This window comes from Otolemur garnettii, unplaced genomic scaffold (genome assembly GCF_000181295.1).
Source record: "Otolemur garnettii isolate 467f Iridium unplaced genomic scaffold, OtoGar3 scaffold00014, whole genome shotgun sequence".
Lineage (NCBI taxonomy): Eukaryota > Metazoa > Chordata > Mammalia > Primates > Galagidae > Otolemur > Otolemur garnettii.
The window spans coordinates 17,466,020-17,486,070 of record NW_003852409.1 but is presented as its reverse complement, the minus strand read 5'-3'; the positions used below and the strand labels follow the sequence as shown (position 1 = coordinate 17,486,070).

At 50.3% G+C, this 20,051-nt stretch overlaps 1 protein-coding gene across 1 annotated transcript in view; it reads right to left on the bottom strand.

Moving 5' to 3' along the window:
* Positions 1-20,051, bottom strand: part of COL27A1 (collagen type XXVII alpha 1 chain) — a 135,597-nt gene that overhangs the window by 97,409 nt on the left and 18,137 nt on the right. The window contains exons 4-7 of the mRNA XM_003785239.2: positions 18,424-18,477; positions 14,376-14,429; positions 5,133-5,186; positions 3,613-3,666 (exon numbers count right to left, since the gene is read on the bottom strand). Coding sequence (XP_003785287.1) covers positions 3,613-3,666; positions 5,133-5,186; positions 14,376-14,429; positions 18,424-18,477 — 216 coding nt within the window. The remainder of the gene's footprint in view (positions 1-3,612; positions 3,667-5,132; positions 5,187-14,375; positions 14,430-18,423; positions 18,478-20,051) is intronic.

Sequence of the window (20,051 nt, the reverse complement as noted above, 5' to 3'; positions counted from 1 at the left end):
CCTGACAGTGAGGACCACCAGTCTATAAGAAAAAAGGTAAGAAGGCTGGATTAGACAGAGCAGGGCAGGTGCACATGGGGTGCTGGAAGCCTCTAAGCTAACAGAGGGTGGTTCATGGGTAACTAGCCAAATGACTGATGCTCCCAAAGAGTTTCCTTTCCTTTATCAGTGTCATAATCATTCATTCATTTATTCAACCAATACATGGCCCGTCCATGTGCCAACCCTGTGCTGAGGGCTCAGGACATAACATCTCACTTAGCCCTCCCACTGCCCCCAGAGGCAGTGGAGGCTCAGGGAGAATGATGTGCCCAAGTTCACACAGCAGCAGAGGGACAGAGCCAGAATTGTATCTGCCCCGATCTGCTGACCTTCCCCACAGCCCTCAGAGTTGGCCCAGCAGAGTCCTTCACCCACACCCCAGGCAGATGGCAGAGGAACAAACTAACTTCTCATGCAGGCAGCCTCTTTTCCACTTGATGGAGCCTCTATCTTATTTAAGAAGCTGTTTCAACCAGCCGTGTAGTGAGGGAAAGGGCCTGAGGGTCAGAAGACCCAGATTCAAATCCCCACCTTGTGGCTGAGTGACTCATGTGTCAAACTGGTGGCTCTCGGTCTTGGCTGCCATGGGAATCACCCGGGGAGCTTGAGAGCCACTGACACCTGGGTCACACTCTTAGACCAATTGATCCAGATCCCACAATGGGGTACAAGCTCCCCAGCTGGTTCTAATGCACAGGGAGGCTGGGGGTGACTACTATAGACTGCACCTTCCACAGGGCCCTCAGTGATCTCATTTGTCATTTAAGATCAGGTCCTGGTCCATAGGTACATATTTGCTTAATGATTAGAAGAATGAATGAATGAAGGAGTGAATGAATGAGACCTGTTTGGACCTCATTTTTCTGAGCTGTAAATTGGCACAATACTGCCCAGCAGCTACTGAGCAAACAATGCAAGGAGGGACAGTAACTCTTTCTGCCATCTCTGATCTGCCACTGTATTACCCGGAGCCCTTCCAACCCAAACTCCCCACCTCCTGCTTAATCTTCCCCATAGCCCTTCCCATCTTAGAACACACCTATGTCTTTACTGTTTTTTCTTTTTATTATCTGTCTCCTCCCTACAAAGGATGCAAGCTCTGTGGGGTAAGGAGTTTTGTCTATCAATTCAGCTCAGTGCCTGGCACACAGTAGGCATTCAATCATTCCTGTGGCACAAATGAATGAATGGGATTATTGGTACCACTTCACAGTGACACAAGAATTCAGCCTGTTGACAAAGGGGAAGCTGACCTTACCTCTCAGCCACCCGTGCCTTTCTCTCCCAAGGCTCCTCCAAGAGATCATGCAGAAAAGTCACACTTAAGGATTAGGGCAAAGTGGCAACTATTGTCACCAAAGATGCATGTAGGAGGAGAGATAGCTTACAGTGGTGACAGCACCCACCCCATTGGTTTTCTACTTTGACCCATGCCACTCCACTATGCAAGGGTCCCTGCGTCAGGACCTGAGTTCCTCTGTGCTGTGTGCCTAGTACCCTCTCTGTGTGGGTGGTGGAGACTACGCTCTTCTGTGTGTGCCTGGGCCAGGGCCAGATGGGAACTCAGAGCAATGGCTTTGCCAGATCATTCTCCAGTGGCACAGAGGCTCTTCCTTAGCTGCCTCTCGCTGCTCAAGTGAGCTGGCTCCTATTTGTTGGGGGCTCTTGCCTCCAGGACATCTGCTGAGTGCAAGGAGCCCTGGAACTTCAGGCAGGAGCTGGTCCAAGTCTGGTTTCCCCATCTCCTGCCACCTCTGCTAGACTGCCACCACCGTGCACAGTGAGACCACCACAGGCTGCTTTATGAGCTGGGAATGGAAGGAGCCTTTTCCACTCACACCTCATTCATCAGAAAGTGCTAGAGCCCAGAAGGGAAGTGAGTGGGGAGAGGGACCACATTTCCTAACTCACAGCCACTGCCGCTGTCTAGGGCTGGCCTCTTAGACTAAAGGCGTGGCCTGTTCTGGCCATGGAGAATAGAGAAGGAGATGGAGGACGTGGTCCTCCCAGTCCCCATGTCACTGGGCTCTCGAAACAAGGACAGGATGGAGCCAGGAGACACCACAGCTGTCCAGATGAGAACCAGATGGCCCAGAGAGAGGGCAGCTGTAGTCACAGCTGGGAGTCAGGGCAGAAGCTTGAGCCATGGCACTAGGCCGATGTATCTACTGGACAACCTATCAGCAGTGGCAGATTTTCCTACAAAAAGCAACTGGCTCTTGGCCTGCATTGCCCTCCCCTGTTTCCTGAACACCTGCTATACACAGGCCCCCACGCTAGGCTCAGTAGAAGAGCAACAAGCCGGATTTGCATGCCCTGGTTACTGAGGCACACTCAGGGCTGAAAATAACTAAACTGAGATAAACTGAGTGTCCTTGAGCAGAGGGGAGGATTGTCCCTGAGGGCTTCCTGGAGTAGGCACAACCACAGTAGTATTTTGGAAGAGAGACCCCAGCTGGAGAAGTCAGAGAGGAGCCCAGCGGCACTATAAGATGGAGACCCACCACCTGGGACAGGGTAGTCTGTCCCCCTACAGGTGTTTGGAGAAGTAACTCTTCCCAGCAGGGATGAAGAGGACATAGGATGGAGGGCACCATAACAACAGTCAGAATGTACTCACTGCCTTTGTAGCATGCCCTACACCTGCAGCCCATCCATGTAGGAAAATACTGGACACAGAGAGGTCGCTGGCTTGCCCAAGGTCACACAACTAGGAAACTGTAGAGGCAACAGTAGGACCCAGGTCCCCCTCCTCCAAGCCCATTCCTGCAAGGGCTCTGCTGTCCTTGGCCCTGGGTCAGACAGCCCCAGGCTGTCAGTATGAGCCTGGGCGATCACTGTCTGTCTCACAAAGAAGGGGGCTGAGGCTGAGATGGGAGACACAGGCCAGAGGCCACTCAGCCAGTGGGCAGTGGAGCTGGGACCAATTCAGGGCCCTCCTGGCTCTGCAGACAGAGCATGTCCATCAGTAAAGTTCTCTTTTATTTTTATTTTTATTTTTTTTGTGTGTGTATGGGACAGTCTCACTCGGTTGCTCCAGGCTAGAGTGCCAAGGCCTTGTAGCTCACAGCAACCCCAAACTCCTAGGCTCAAGTGACCCCTTGCCTCAACCTCTCAAGTAGCTGGGACTACAAGCATGTGCCACCTTGCCCAGCTAACTTTTCTATTTTTAGTAGAGACGGGGTCTTAATCTTGCTCAGGCTGGTCTCAAATTCTTGAGCTCAAGCAATCCACCTGCCTCAGCTTCCCAGAGTGCTAGGATTATTGGTGTGAGCCACCATGCCTGGCCACTACAAATTTACTTGAAGACAGCCTCCCCAGGAGTGGCAAGGCAAGGACAGACACTTCTGGTCATGCCTCATTAACCATGATGGGAGGCACCGACTCCAAGCCAAGGTGTCCCCTGGCCCCAGTAAACACAACCCTTCGAAACCTCTCTCACCTCCCGCCACATGCCACGAGCTGGGCTGAGGAAGGGGAGAGGCAGGTTGGCCTGGCTTGCTCCTGCCTGAAGACACCATGCGCTAGCAGCCCCCCTGGGCAAGGCAAGGCATCAAAACCAAGGTGTACCTTTCGTCCTGGAGGTCCTGGATTCCCGGAGAGCCCAGGCAAGCCTATGTCACCCTGTAAGACACAGACAAGGCAGGTGAGGTAGGGGAAGAGGAGCAGAGACACTTGTTAAGTCAGAAGTGTGACCTCAAATGTTTGTTTCTAGATGGGCTTCACGGAGAACTGGAGGCTTCAGAGGAGACTTGGGGCGTCAAGTGGGGTGAGAGCAGAAGAGAGAGCAGTGTACACAGTCCCCTCCCACTCCACTTAGTAGCTCCACTTCACCTAGTTAATATACAGGGCTGCGGTAGAAGATGCCATGTGGAGAATGGGTTCTGATACTGAAACCACATTTGAAAACCACACTCCAGAGGACATGTGGGCCTCGTCCATCCCATACAAATCAGCTCTCTCTCTCCTGGCATTCATTCCTGAGATGCCTTCCCACTACTAGGCATGGTGGTCACCAAGCAGGGGGTGTTTCTGCCACCAACCCAAGACCTATGAATAGGCCACACAGGAACAGGAGAGAAGCCTGGGCCCCTGGGTACAAATCCCATTCTGTTATTCTACTGCATGACCTCCAGCAAACCACCCCACCTAGCGCCCCGTTTTCTCATTTGTAAGCTGGGCCCACCTGCCCTGGCTTGTAAGGTTAAGATAAGTATCAGATGAGTGCACATGTGGACACTGTTTTGGAACTCAGGGTCACCTAGTAAATGTTTGCTGAATGTAAACACTTAGCAGGGAGGATGTAAAGTAATGAGTTGCCCGTGCCTTGGGGCAATCAAAAGCAGCAGCTACACCCAGGTGCCAAAGCACTTGAGGCCAGGTTGAGAAGCAGTGGTCTGTTAGGATGGGCCATATCCAGAGACAGACAGACAGGCCTGTGTTTCCAGTGTACAGATGTTTGAGATGCTGGAGCTTCCCTCTTCCCCCCTCCTGTTCCACACTCTCACCAGGGCCCTCACCCAGTCTGTGGGGTAGATGCTTCAGGCATGGATAAAGGCCTCTAGTCAAGGTGCTTCTTTCTTTTCCTTGGGCGAACACACCGGTCTCTTAGACCCTCAGATTCAGGAAACCCTGATTCTCCAGCTTGTGTCTTCCCACCCCCCTAGAAATCCATAGACCCGTCTGGTCAAATTAACAAGCTCAGGGAGGCCTTTGAATGTCTGTTAGAAGCTTCCTGAGCAGGTGCTACCCAGGAAGCTTCTGGATGCCCAGGGTCACCTAGCAGGCCCTGCAGAAAGCCATGTAGGACGACAGGCAAGTGGACACTCACCAGGGTGTGTCCATAGGCTAAGTCTTTTGCCAGTTTTATTGGCTGTACTCCAGGAAGAAGGTGGATGACAATAGCCTTAGGTTTGGCATTGGGAGAGACTGAAGAAAAAAATCCAAACCACCTCCTGACCTTCTGAGATTTCCCACAGCCATGCCTCTGTCATGCGTGGCCTCCGTCAGACAGCTTGCTGCAGGCTGTGGAGGTTTCACTACTGTCCATTCCCCCTCTTCCCTGAGCACTGGGGTCCCTGGAAACCTACCTTTGCCCCATCGTGAGCCTTTCCTGGTGAGAGCCCCGGGTCCCCTTTCTGACCCTGAAACAAAAACAATTCCACTTTGGCCACCAAGTCATCTGGAAAGGATGTTTCCCCACAAATTCTGCTCTACATCCTATCCCTCTGCTTAAATCTTTCCCACCCATTCCCCAATTCACGTACCGCCAGAGGGATCTTCTCCAATCCTTTTACTCCCCTGCTGTAACACCCTTCTTAGTTCCCTACCCCCTATATGATGACAAAGATGTCCCATGTCTTCTGTAATCCGGCCCCAAATATCCTGTCCAGACTAAACTCCCCTTCCTCAGTCAAGCCACAGAGAAAGCCCCTCTGCTGTATCCCCTACCACACATCATTCCTCACTCACACCCATCCTTCCACCAGGCTCTCACTTGGGCAGTCACCTCCACAAACACTCTGCAAGACACAGCTAGAATGTGCCCTCCCCAACTGATTTGCAGGACTCTGGGCCTGCCACACAGGTGGCAGGTGTTTGCCTGTGCGTGTTGCCAGACTATCTCCGGATGTTCCCTGGGGCTCTCAGGACTTTCTGAGAGATACATCCAAGAGGCACATTGATCCTTCAATTTTCCACAAAGCTGACATGCACCTCATAACCTGAGGCTCAATGTACTAGTACACTAACATCAGTGTACTGAAGAGTTCAATGCACCTACATCTGTGTACAGCCCTCCACAGGTTGTAATACCCATCACATCATTAGATTCCCCCCAAAGCCTGATGAAGCAGGCAAGAGAAGCATTACTACCCTGTTAACACTGGGGCAACGGGGCCCGGAGAAGGAAAGGAAGTGTCTCAGGCCCCCAAATGGCCGAGCTGAGACAAGAACCCAAGATGTGTGACTCCTAGACCTGTGTTCTAGGATATTCTGTGACCAGATGAGTTATTAGAACAGGCAGTAAATTGGGGAGAAATTGACAAGCAGCGGGTCCAAAGTGAGCAGCCAGAGGCAAGCTCTGCATATGGGGCAGCCCCTACCGCACAGAGCCTTGCTCCTAAGAGCCTGGGGCTCAGGAAAAGGTACCAGGGCATTCTCCAGCCAAGTCTCTCACAGGCCCAAGAGTGCTCCAGGCCCCGGCTCCTCCCACTTGGCCAAGCTGGTTAAATTTCTCAGGAAACAGCCTTTTGGAAAGTCAGTCTGCCCTGCTGTCACCTTCTTTTTTTTTTTTTTGAGACAGAGCCTCAAGCTGTCCCCCTGGGTAGAGTGCGTGGCATTACAGCTCACAGCAACCTCCAACTCCTGGACTCAAGCAAGTCTCCTGCCTCCACCTCCCAAGTAGCTGGGACCACAGGCGCCCGCCACAACGCCCGGCTATTTTTTGGTTGCAGCCATCATTGTTGTTTGGCGGGTCCGGGCTGGGGATTCGAACCCGCCACCTTAGGTGTACATGGCTGGCACCTTAGCCGGTTGAGCTATAGGCGCCGAGCCCTGTCACCTTCTAAGATCTGATCCCTGGGCCTTCCCCTGTTGCCCTGGGGTCCTTCCCCATCCCCACCATCTCCACTTCTGCCAGCGTCAGCAGTCCTGGCATGAAGTCCTGGGCCTGCCACAGATGCACAGTGGGACCCCAAGTCATTTCACCTTTCAGAACCTCAGATTCCTCACCTTAAAAATGGGGGCCACACAGCACATCTACATATACATACATACACACACACACACACACACACACACCAGCTTCCCAGGTTTCTAGGCAAGGAGCCAGTAGGATAATGGCCATGACACATGGGAGGGGTGGTTTGGCTGACTTTAATTAATTCCCACTTGGTTCTTTTCTTCATCAGAATTCAGATCTTCCAAACCCTGACTAGGTCACTCACTCCCCACCAGAAAACACTGTACTCTGAACTGGAAAGAGTCTCCAAGAGGGAAAGAATAGCCTTTCACTGCTCACCTCCTGTGCACAGATATTATGCTAGGCCCACTCTAATGCACCAACTCCTTTAGACCTCATAGCATAGACTTGTCCCAGGGAAGGATGAAGATGGGTTCAGAGACTCTAAGTCACAGCCTGGGCTGGCCTACTAGGTACAAGTCCCCAGGTTAGGTCTGACTTCCAAGCCCCCATTTGCAAATCATGGAAGCTTCTTCCACATTTCCTCTCCCTTTCCGCAGCTGCCCAGGCTGAAGGCCCCCAGAACCCCAACTCTCTGTGTACCCAGCTCCTCCATGTCACTTCTGCAGAACCTCACCTCTGGGATCTGCCTCACACAGTAGCTTCTCCTCATGGGGACTCTCCACCCTCAGCCATCCAGAAACCCAGCTTAATGCCTTTTATGTCTGTGATGCAAGGCCAGGCCCAGGGCTACCGAGGATTCCAATGGCCAAAAAAAGGACAGCAGCTCTTCCTCGCCCCGCCCTTGCCCACCTCAGTCTGCAACTGACAGAGGAGTTGGGCTTAAAAAGCTTTCTCCTGGTGGGCCTTTGTGTATCCAATTCTGTCATTTAATAAAATGGGGAAACTGAGACCCAAAGAGATGACAGACTTGCCCCCTGGCCTAAGGTCCCTACCTGGTATTTTAGTTCTTCATGGATTTCTCTGTCTGCACTCTCAGCAGCCAGAGCAGTGCTGGGGATGTGATCTTTGTCTGAGTATAATATTAACAAGTACAGATAATCATCAAACATTTGCTACAAGCCAAGTCTTGAGGTGAACAGAACCCAGTGGGGAAAAGACATGGGAGAAACCAGCAGGACAGGTTATGATAACTGGCACTAGCATTTACTTATTTAATTTTCCAAACCTTTAAGGTAACAACTACCACTACCCTCATTTGATAGAAAAGGAAACTAAAGAACAGCAAGAATAAGTCACTTGTCCAAAGTCATGCAATCAGTAGTGGGTTTAGACTTGGGCAGTATGGTTCCAGAGCCCAAGCTTGTTACATTTTAATTGCTGCAGATAAAAGACTAGAATCCTATGAAAAGTAGAGGACAAGGGGGAGCTGGGGAGCACTTTACTTAGACTGTAATCCCTAAAGTGAGTTTCAGCTAAGCAGAGGCTGGAAGAAGGAGTAGCCAGAAAAAGATGCTCAAGGTACCCTAGTCAGGTAAAGGGATGACTTCTGGGGTAGAGAAGCCTATGTGTCTTCCCAGTCAGACTCTGACAAATCCCCCCATGAGAGATATAAGGAATATACAAAGTCTAAGTAATCATTTACATCTGGTTGCCAGACCCAGCTCTCCTGCCAACAAGGCTGTATGACCTCAAGCAAGCCACTTTCCCTCTCTGCACAGGAGACTAGTTAAAAGAGCCATGTGGGACTAGCGGACAGATGGGAACCTTAAGAGCTAAGAACACAGCACGAATGGGAACTTTATTGTGCTTCTTTCCTGCAGGTGGGGTTGGGAGGTGGAGAGAACAGAAGGCTTGGGTGGCTGAGGCCCAGAGAGGGACTGAGACAAAGGAGGAATCAATCACAAGGGTTGGGAAACTGAGCTAGACACTCCCTATGTAAGTCATCTCTGATCTCAAATACCCAGTACAGGACCTAGGGCCCAGAGAAGGCATCATAAACTATTTCACAAATGAGCAAATAGGTGAATGGAGTCTCAAGAGATGACAGAAGGGCTAGGGTAGAGTCCGATCTAGCTTCAGCCCCAGAAGTTCCTCTGAAGATTCACTGGGTCTCCCATTATCACCACTATCTCATGTGTCTACAAGTTCTGGCCAATGCAATAAGACAGGAAAAACAAATACAAACTACTAACCTTAGAGGAAAAGGAGATAAGAATATGTTCTGTTCTTGTACACAGTATGAGTGCTTATTTAAAAAATCCAGAAGAACTAACCTAAATACTATTAGAATGAATAAGATAATTCAGTAAGGGGGGTGGTTGTAAATAAAACACAAAAGGCAAAAAGTAAAAAAAAAATCAGATCTCTTCGGTAGCTAAGAACAAGCTGGAAAATATGATGAGAAAGAATATTCCATTCATAATAACAAAAATAAGTATAAAATTTCTAAGTACAAACTTAATAAGAACTGTACAGGACTTAAGCACTAACAATTAAAAGTTTACTAAGAGACATCATAAAAATTCAACCACATAAGAAGATATGGCATATTCGTAGATAGGAAAACTTAAAGATAATTCTTCACACATGTATAATATATATATTTCATACAATGCCAGTCATAATCCCAAGAGGGTTTTTTTGTTTTTTAAGGACATAGTTAAGACAGCCACAAAGTTCATCTGACAGAATAGTCAGGAATATTTTAAAAGAAGAGAAGAGAGGAGGGAAATAGTATAAAGATAGTAAATGTCACATAAAACAGTATTTTACTAGCATAAAAATAAACAATGAAGCATAATAGAACAGCCTGTAATAGAAACTCTTGTCTATCATATAATAATCAGTGGATAAAGATTGTTTAATAAATATAGTTAACTATTGTGGGGAAAATAATGTTAGAACCCAACTTCACAGCCACCCTCTCATGACAGTTAATTCCAGATGGCTTAAAATTTTTAAGAGTACAAATGATATTATGAAATGACAAGGGATATAACTGAATAGCTATTTGATCTTAAAATGGGAAAAATAGTGTAAGTATAAAAGCAAAGTTAAGAGCTATACGTTTACAGAGCGGTTAGAGCCCTGTCCAAATTGTGACATACAAGGGCTGTCCAGAAAGTATCCAGCCATGTGCTATGAAAAAATCGAGGCGTGTATGGCTGAATATTTTCCGGACAGCCCCTGTATCCAAAAGGAGAAAAAAAAAGGATAACACTTCCATTGGTTAAAATCATCATAAATACTATTAAGAGTCAAACAACAAACTAGAAAATATTTGTAAGGTAAGTGATGCCTTAATGACTTTAATATATAAATATAAATAATTTTTACAAATCAATAAGAAAGGATCACATTACAACTCCCCCAAATAAACCACTTCATAAGTGGTGAAGTACAAATGGAAAACAGATGTAAGAAAAACAATTCAATAGAAGATCGATGAAATAAAGTAAAAACGGCAATGCATTATCTTCTTTTTAAAAATCTCTTCTAATGGGGCTGGGCACAGTGGCTCAACCTGTAATCCCTGCACTCTGGGAGGCTGAGGAGGGTGGTTTGGTTGAGCTCAGGAGTTTGAGATCAGCCTGAGCAAGAATGAGACTCCATCTCTAAAAATAGCAGGGCGTTGTGGCTGGCACCTGTAGTCCCAGCTATTTGGGAGGCTGAGGCAAGGGAATTGCTTGAGCCCTAGAGTTTGAGGTTTCTGCGAGCTATGATGCCACTGGGCAACAAATAAGATTCTACCTTGAAAAACAACTCCTCTAATGCTAGCAGCCACATGAATTGGTTCAACCTTTCTAGAGGTAATTGCTAATAAAATAATAGCTAAACACTCATGTGTGTATAGCCTACTGTAAATCATTTACAATATGCATGCATGCATGTCTATGTATATATATAATATATCTTGGTATATATGTCTTGACATATACACATATATATACATGTGACATATACACACCCACATATATTGCTTAATCCTCACAATAATCATCTCTACGGAAAGCCTTTTCAGGTCTTCCTATTGCCCTTTAGATAAAGTCTAAAAATCTTACTACCAACTACCAGGCCTGCTGCCCTCCCCAATCTCCTCTAGCCCTTTTGCCTGGTCACTTGCTACACTTCAGACCTCAGTTCAATTCCCCACCCTCTGCAAGGCGTCCTTCCTTTCCTGGACCAGATCAAACCTCACATTGTGGGGTCTCTGGGCAGCCCAGGCCTCTTGCAGAAAGCCCTACAGCCATAGTCATGGTGTGAGTTGGCATTTGTCAGTGTAGTTGGCTTGTTCTTTCTCAGTCCCCTGTGCATTCCCCAAGGGCAGGGACTGTGCCTGTCTGTGGCTGATAGTCCTCACATATGCTGATACCTGACCCTTCTGCCACACGTGCCACAGGCCAGCCCTGCTCTAAGCTACTCCTCTCTGTTATCTGGGGAGGCAGCTCCTCTTACTACCCCATTTTCCAGAAGAGAATACTCATGGGGCATAGGGAGTTCAAATAATTTGCCCAGAGTGATAGAACTAGGAGATAACAAAGCTGGGATGTGAACTTGGGCCATTGGGCTCCCAGAGTCTGTGCTGTTAATCACTGTGCTTTTCTGAAGCAACAAATATAGGTCGATTGGGCAAATGATTCAACCCAGTGACTCAACCCTGGGCCTCTGAGGTCGGCCAAAACAGTCCTCCCAGGGCTCTGACTTCTCTGCCCTGTTCTCAAAGCCTTGGCTCTTGACTCTCAGGAGCTGAGGAGCCCTCTTCTTGCCAGACTTGGGATGGGACATGTGGGTCTACGGTATGTGGGCAGGAGGAGGCACAAGGGGTGAGGCCTGGCTCTGGCCTGTACCAGCTAGTGCACTCTGACACATCTTCCCGCAGTCAAACCCAAGGGTCTGAAATACAACCTGCCCACTGCTGAGTGCATGGCCCAGGCAACAGCCCATGGCCCTTTGGACTTTGACTCCTCTGTACCCTTGAGAAGGAGGAGGTCTCTCACCTCTGCTTTCTTTCTTTCTTGATCTTCCTCAACAAGTGTGTCTCTCCCACCCTTGAGTCTGGCAGGGGGATCTTTCTCCCACCAACCACAGATCCTGAAGGCCTGCAGGGGTGACTGCACAGGCTGATCAGAGGACAGCAAGCTCTGCACCCCAGGGCAGGCCTTGCCTCAGCAGCTCACAGCAGGTGCTCAGCACACATCTGTTGCCTGGAGGTGGGTGAAGAGGTGGGTGGCCCCAGAGTGGGCTCTGAAAGCCAGCACTATCCTGGAAGAGGAGGGGCCTGCAAGGGTCTGGGGGAGGCCACCCCTACAGTCCCACCAGGTTACCTCCCAAGCCCAAAGGGGATCTGGCGAATAGTGAGGACTCTCTGCCAAGGATCCCACCCACTCACGTGGATGCACTCCTTTCTTGCTCTATCTCAGCCAAGTCCTGAATTCCACCAGGGAGAGCCCCTGCTTTAACCCTGTCCTGCCCATGCCACAGATTAGCCTGGGGCTCAGGCTCAGTAACTTGGACATCCTACCCAAACAGCCTGCCTTGGGGCGACCTTTGCTCACCCCTGGGCTCAGGGCCCAGTGTCCAGGCAAAAGAGCATGACATTTCCCCTTGGTGTTTTATGCAAATCCTGATGGGAGAAGCAGTTTCTGATTCTAGTATGTTTTCTGGAACCCACAATGCTTATTGTTGTGCACAGAGGCAGGTGGGAGTCCAGTCCACGGGGACCCAGATATACAATTCCTAACTCTGTGTGGTGGCAGGAAGACTTGCCCGCTGGAGATGAGCCTCAGGGGCCACACCCAGAGTATTTTTCAAAATGGGGGAGAAGCGGCTGGGGTGTCCCCTTCCTGCCATGGCACATCTGTTAGCAGGACAGGGGTGTGCCACCATGGCCTGCACTGAGGTCCTGCATAACTCTGAGGGTGAGCGGGGCCAGCAAGGAGCAAGAGGTAGCTGATGGGCCATCTGCTGCCCTGGGAGTAGGAGCTCAGATTGGGGGTGGGGGAAAACATGCCAAAGCAGCATCTTAAAGTACCCACGGACTCTGCAAAGCAGAAGTCTCCAAAGGAGCTCTTCTCCCTCTCAGGTTCTGCTCCATTTCCTAGACAGTGTCTTAATCTGCCTATGCCTCAGTTTCCCCATCCGTAAATGGGTATAGTATCTCCTTAGGACTTTGTAGGGATCAGATGAGGTAAGCCACAACAAGTGCATGCATGGTGCCAAGCACACAGCAAGGGATCCATACATGGCAGCTGTCATCATCAGTGTGCATCTTGCTAAAACCCACAGCACCCCTGGGCCGCTGCTGTGAGCCCCTCAAGGCCTTCAAAGGAGGGGCCCAGCCCAGCCCTGGCTGTAGGGTCACAGTCCTAGAGGAGCTGAAGCTGGTGCTCCTGAAGCTTTGTGCAAAGCCTCTGCACAGAGGACTCTGGTGCCACATGTCCGTATATCAGGGGCTACCCATGTGCAAACTTTGTCCAAAGATCGCAGACAAGCTGATAGTCCAGAAGGAGCCCTGCTCTGGGGCCAGGAGAGCTGGGCCTCAGAAGCCACTCAGCTGTTCACTCCACATGGCCTGGAGCCAGTCAGTTAATGGCTTTCCTTAAGTCATGCACCTTTGCAGCTGGGTTTGGGCTTGGGCCAATCTAAGCCCTGGGGTGCTCTTGACCCGGTTACCCTACAGAGGACACAGGCCCTCTATGGCCCTCCCAGCTCCCTGGGCAGTCGCTGTTGTCTTAGCTTCTGCGACTTTGCATATTCCTTCCCCTCCTCCCATCTCTCTAGCCACACCCCAGCCTCCTTTTTCCCACGAACTAGATGTGGCTGGCCCTGGTACTCCTCTGAGCTTCTTACTTCCAGTACAACACCCCTGACAACCTTGCCTTCTGCTGGAACTCCAGGAATTGAGGAGCTCAGCAGTTGGAGTATCCGCATCACCAGAGCACCAGCCACTAAGATCTCATTAATCACTGACTGGAGTATTCCTAGAAGGCTCCCAGGGGGAGGTAGCATCTCTGTGCCGGCTACTCATACCCTCCCACCTCCAGCTTTAGAGAGCTCCTGAGTTTCAGAATGCCTGGTCATGAACAATGTCCACCTGGCTGGCTGCAGGTTCCCACAGACAACATTGTCTTAGTCCTCCTGGGTTCTTAGATCAGTCACCGAGGCTGAAACCACGGAGCCACTGTTTCTCTCCTTGTACCCACCACCATCTCTATCTATCTACCCCACCTTCTCCCACACCCTAAGGGCCCAGGCTGGACTCCCCTCTCCCCCGTGTCACCCTGGTGTCCTTGGCTCTGGGCTCTACCCTCCAATTCATCCTCCTTGTGGCATCCAGTGATTTTTCCATGCCCTTCCTCAGGGTGCATCTTACAACCCAGTAAACCTATGTCCTTAGTCTGACATTCAAGGCCCTCCCCTTTTAGCAACCCATTCTCCTTCCAGGCTCTAGGTTCTGCCTTTTCTCCCACAGTTTCCCAACCAGAAACTGAACCCAGGACTCCCTGCCATGTCTCAGGGCCTGGCAGGCTACCTAGCCCTGGGAAGGGGCTCCGGGGTGCCTCTGGCCTGGATGGGAATCCTCCACAGTGACTCTGGGGCTCTCCCACTGGAGGCCCCTGGGAAACACCCCAAGCAAGACCCCAGCCCCCAAACTCACTCCACAGCCAGAGCTCTAGCAAATACTCACTTTGGCTCCAGGAGGGCCAGGGAGACCTGGATTTCCATAAGGCCCGGGAGGACCCTAAAAGGAAAAAGAAACAAAAACAAAAAGGTGACAGAAAATAGGGGCCATCTGCTTCTGACGGCAACACCCAGCATATTCTCTCCACCCACTGGTTTAGTGTCATCTCTCCAAGCCAAGTCTTAGCAACACATCATGGCTACATAGTCTACTCTCAGGAGTGTCCCCTAATGCCTACACGAGGCACTTGTCTCCCTGCACAAGGCACTTTCCATGTGCCATCTCATCTCATCCTACTAACCCATGAAGTAGGTGCCACCATTATTCCCATTTTGAAGATGAAGATGATGCTCACAGAGCTTTGCACCTGCCCTAGTTTACCCAGCTGCTAAGAGGCAGAGCTGGACTGTGGCTTCAGACATGTCTGACCTCAGAACATAAGCCCTGGACCCCTGAATTTGGCCACTCCTTCCTTAGTCTGGCCCCATCAGCCCTTCCTGGCTTCCTTGGGCTCAAACCACACTTAGCTGTTGATTTCTGTCCAGCATGCCTGGTACTTCCTCTGCTTGCCACCTCTCCCACACAGTTCCAGCCATCTGGATACCTTCCCATCCAGCTCCTCTGGCTGAAACCTAATCCAACCTTCGAGGCCTGAATCAAATGTCACCTCTTCCAGGGAAACTTCTAGGACTTCTTCCAGGCTCAAGTGGCCTCTTTACCTTTGGGACTCCAAATGGACTTCTGTTTGAGCCTTTGGGGTTGAAAGCTCAAGGAAGGGTACACTTGACCTCTTGGGGAAAGGGTGCACTCCTCCTGTGGCTACAGCATGTTGTCAGAGCTCTCCCTTAGGCTCCTGAAAGCTCTAAGCTTGCAAGGTCCTCCCAGAGACCATGGAGCAGTTGGGAAGACTGGACCCAGACAGTGTGAGAGCCTTGATCCAAGGTCACACAGTAGAGTCATAGCCAAGAAAGATCAGCGTCCTGGGACTGGCAGCTTCAAGTCCAGAGCTTGTTCATGGCACTGAATCCTCCTACAACAGCTGGGTCCTGTTATGTCCACTTTCTCCAGCAAGGGTGCTGGGCTACAGTCTTCCAGCCAAGTAATAGAAACAGAGGCCTGAGAGTCAGGTAACACTCAAAAGATCCTTTCCCAGCAGGAATAATCCAGGGCACTAGGGGTGGGGAGAAGCACCCCATGGAGTCTACTGGTCTTCCACCCCACCAGCTAGACACGCTGCCTTCATCTGTGTCCCTCTTGACTCATCAGGCTATCTGTATATGAACCGTTTCCTTTTTCCCTCACAGAGGCCAGCTTCCCAGCTGCAGCCTGTCACATTCCAGCCAAGGCACCTCCCTCTTCCGCTCTTCCTCGATGCCTAAACTGGGACCCTCCCCTTCTCCAAATGTATCAGGAAAGAGCAGTGTCCAGAGTGCACTCGGCCTGGGCAATTTCTAAATGCCACGTGTGACCCTCCCTCTGGGTCACCAGCCCAAAAATAACCAGACCTCCTGTCCTCACTACAGGCCACCAAACATGGTCTCTGGGCACTTGGGTAGAACCTGGAAGTGTCAAGAACTTGTCCTAGTTCTGAGCCTCACCCTGCAATTCCAGCCTCAGTCTAAATCATCTCTCTGAATGACTGGGACCCAGGGGTCTCTCAAGAATCTAAAAAACTTCAGATGTTCATTCTAGCCCAGGCCCCTGGGTTCTAAGCACAGAGCTCAGCTGGAATTGGGCAAAGCCTGGGTGGGGGTGTCTGAAAAGGGATTACTGACACCTAGCTCTCCCAGAAAGAGGCGTGGGCTGTACAAGGTCAAAAGTAGTTGCCTCTCCCCAGTTATGCCCCACAGAGGATGGGCTAGAGCTCTCGGCTACCCCATCTACAGCATGTGAAGGTGGGGGCTTCCTGCTCTCCTGCCCCCACCTCCCCACCCCTCTTCAGCCACTGCCTTGCAGAGAAACAAGGCACATAGTTGACCTGGAGCCAAGCAGACCGAGTCTATAAATGCTGCAGCCCAGAGAGCCAGATGGGGGAGGGCTCAGGGATTCCCCATCATCCCTCAGTGGGCTGGGGAGTCAGTGGAGGTGAAGAGTGTGCCACAGAACTTTAGGTGACCTCAGGTAAGCCCCTGCTCCTCCCTTAGCCCCAGAGCTGCCATCTATGCAGAGAGGAGCTGGGATTGTTTAATCTAGCATTCTATTATCTTTGGAATTTTATGATCTATGGAATTTCCAGTCTAGAAACAGGATGATGGGGGTTGGGGCAAGCAGAGAACCTAGAAGCCTGTCAGGAGAGTCAATTCACCCAGAGCCAGGAGGAACCTTGGAAATTCCTTGCCATGATCCCAGGCTTTTTAGATGGGGAAATTGAGGCCTGGAGGAAGCAGGGGACTTGCCTAAGCTCACACAGCTTTTTGGTAGAAATGTTCTCAACTTCCAGATTGAATTCATTACCATCCATTTGCCTAACACCTCCTGCATGAAGGGTTCTCTGCTAGGCATCATTTAAAAGAGAGAGATAAATAAGGCCTATCTTGGGCCCAGAGGGGCTCGGCTGAATAGGCAGAAAAATTGACAATAACAGATGGTGAAGATGGTAGGCCCAGGAGTCAGACTGCCTGGGTTCAGTCCTGGCTCTGTCACTTATTATGATGGACTTCATCCAGAGTAACGGAACCTTTCTAAACCCTCATCTATCAGATGGGACTCACATTGGAACCTGCTTCCCAGGATGGCTGGGAAGATGGAATGAGATCATGCATGTGCAGCTCGGCAAACAGAATTTAGGAGTTAGCAAGAGCTTTTGGAAAGTGACCCTGCCATCCAGATGAGACAGATAAACTGCTACAGGAGCCCTGAGAAGCAGGTGGTTATCAGAAATGAAGTGGCCTTTAATCTTAGCTGTGAACAGAGGAGAGTTTGCAGAGGCCTGGTGGTGGGTAGAGAGGATAGTCAGGACCAAGGTACAGAGACTGGCCGGCTTTGGAGGAGCTTAGGGGAAGGGGCCCGATTGCCTGGGCCTATAGTGCTAATCAGAGACCTCTTCCCAGTCCCAGGCTGCAAGGTCCAGAGGACTAGCAGCATCTGCTATACCTATGTGGTCCCCAAGGCATGTGCTTCATGAAGGCTCTGAAGCCAGGAGGAAATACCGCCTCAGAAGGCAGATTCCACAGCCCTGGGCCCAGGGAGCACAGGGCCAGGTCTGGAGGGAACTAGGGCTTGGGTAATTGCATAACCAGAACCATTCGCTGGGCTCAGAGCTAAAAATATGCCCCAGGCAGCTATCTCTGCCAGAGCCTCACCAGGCACCCAGCGTGGGAAAGGCTGATTCAGCCTCGGCACAGATGCCGGGTGCTGCTGGTCTCAGCCCTCTAGGGAAGGAGGCAGATTTCTCTGTAAGAGGACCCTCCAGGTTCCAATATGTGGTTAAGAGACTGGGTTCCATGCCTGGCTTTGCCACTTTCTACTCAGTTTCCTCATCCTTAAAATGAGAATGATCACACTGGCCCGTAGGGGTTCAGGGTGGAGTAGCAGAGTCAAGTAAGGCAGCATAAAGTGACATACCAGGCGGGACACATAGCAACTATTTTCACATCAGCCACTGCAGCCCTCCCAGGCTGTCCTCCAGCCTCTCTCCAGCATGGGGAGCTTGCGTCCTCCTTGGCCCATCCAGGTTCCTATATCAGCATCCCTACCCCAGGACGGTTCGGCAGAAGTGGGAAGAGGAATACAAGGGTCACTTACTCCCATGTCATTTTTTCTAGATAAATACTGAAGCCCATCAGCTCAGGGGATGTGGCCTTCAGAAGCCTCTTCCACACCCCAGGCAGCAAAGGGTGATATCCATAGTGGACAACTGAGACCTGTAAGAGGTCATTGCTGTCCCATGCCAAGTCTGTCCACAAAGCACCTCCAAGAACTCTAAATGGAAAATAGGTGCCAAAGAGGGGCAGAGAAGAGCCTAAGGACACAGGCAAGCCTAGGATTTCAGGGGCAATGGGATGTAGGCCAAAGAGCCGGCCAGAGCTCGACAGGACAGTGTGCCATAACTCACCCGAGGCCCTCGTGCACCGGGGGGTCCAGGTAGCCCAGGTAGCCCAGGAGGACCCTGAAGAGAAAGCAAGAAGACAGTGTCAGACAGTGTCAAGTGGCAGGAGAAACTGGGTTCAAGCAGTCATTTAACAATTCTGTCCAGAGCCCTGGGCATGGACACCTCATGGTTGAGAAGAGGGGTTCTCCAGAGGTCCCTGTCCTCATGCTTTTTGGAACTTTCAGGCCTTTGTAGCTGCTGTTCCTTAGTTTTGAAAGCCCTTGTCTTTTTTCGCCTAGCTCACTTAGGGTGTCGCCTCCTCCAAGAAGCCTTCCTTGATCCTTTCTCCAAGTTGGGCCAAGTTCCTTCTTTTATACTATTTTAAAAACTACTACATTGCTTGGGGAATTATCTGTTTCAAAACTTGTCTCTCCCATCACATCATGGTCTCCTCAAAGGAAATAATGGGATGTGAGTCATCTCTCTATCCCAGGCTTCTGCCAAGTGCTTGATAACATAAAACAGCAAAGGACCTCAGAGCTCAGCCAAGTTCTCTGCAGAGTTGAAAGCAGGGACTTGGCCAAGGTCACACTTAGCTTTTCTGTAACACGGAGAGGTGGTGAAGCATATAGCGCATGGGCATAGTCTTCTGAATGCCAGGCTGGGGCAGGTAAAAATGGGGCAGTAATACCCTCCTCATAGGATTGTTTCAAGGATGATATGAGAGATGGTAAACATTTAACACAGTGTCTGGAACATCATTGGCACGCAAATGTTTGATCTGTTCCTAAGGCCACAGTCTGGTCCAGCCATCAGCACTGCTCCTGAGCAACCTTCAACAGCCCCCTCAGTGGTCTCCTGTCTCCACCTGTCTTCCTTCACTCCCTCCCCTCTCCAGTCCTCCTCCACACACGTCTCATTCACCTTGTTAAGGCACTCCCCTGCTCAACAATGTTTAATGGCTCCCCATTTCTCTCAAGAGAAAGGCCTAACCCAGCACCTGTCTGGTCTCATCTCTTTTTCCTTCACATAGGAGGGGAGGCAGCTGAAAAGACTTACTAAGCTACGGGATGACCTTTGTTAAATCCTGGTTTTAATGCTTAATAGCTGGAGACTTTGTGCAATTCCTTCCACCTTTCTGAGTCTCAGATGCTCCCCTTTAAAATGGGTCCAATAGTTACTATCTCATCAACCCCAAAGGAGTAAGTGAGGATTAACTAAGTGCCTGATGTGAAGAATTGAGCCTGCAGCCTTCGAAGGAAGCCAGGCTTTCGAGGATGTGTGAGGCCTGGGGAATTCATTTGTTTCAAATAACCATCAATGAGATTCCAGGTTTCCTGCCCAGAGTTAAAAATCGGTGTTGAAAACCCTGTACGGTTTGGCTGGTAATTAATCCAGATCTCATGCTGGGCAGCCGCAGCTCACAGTTCTGGCCTGTGAATACCGCATGCTGGCTTGTCCATGAATAAAAGTCAGAGGGGATCCAGACAGGCAGATATGGGTACCAATGGCCCACAGTCACTGGGCAAGAGCCCCAAAGGGAGAAGGGAGGGAATGCCCATGACCTGAAGCAAATAGCAGACACCTCTGGGCATCCCGGCATCTCAGCAACAGCCTTCCTTCCACCCAGAGCTCAGGGGCTGGGTGACAGT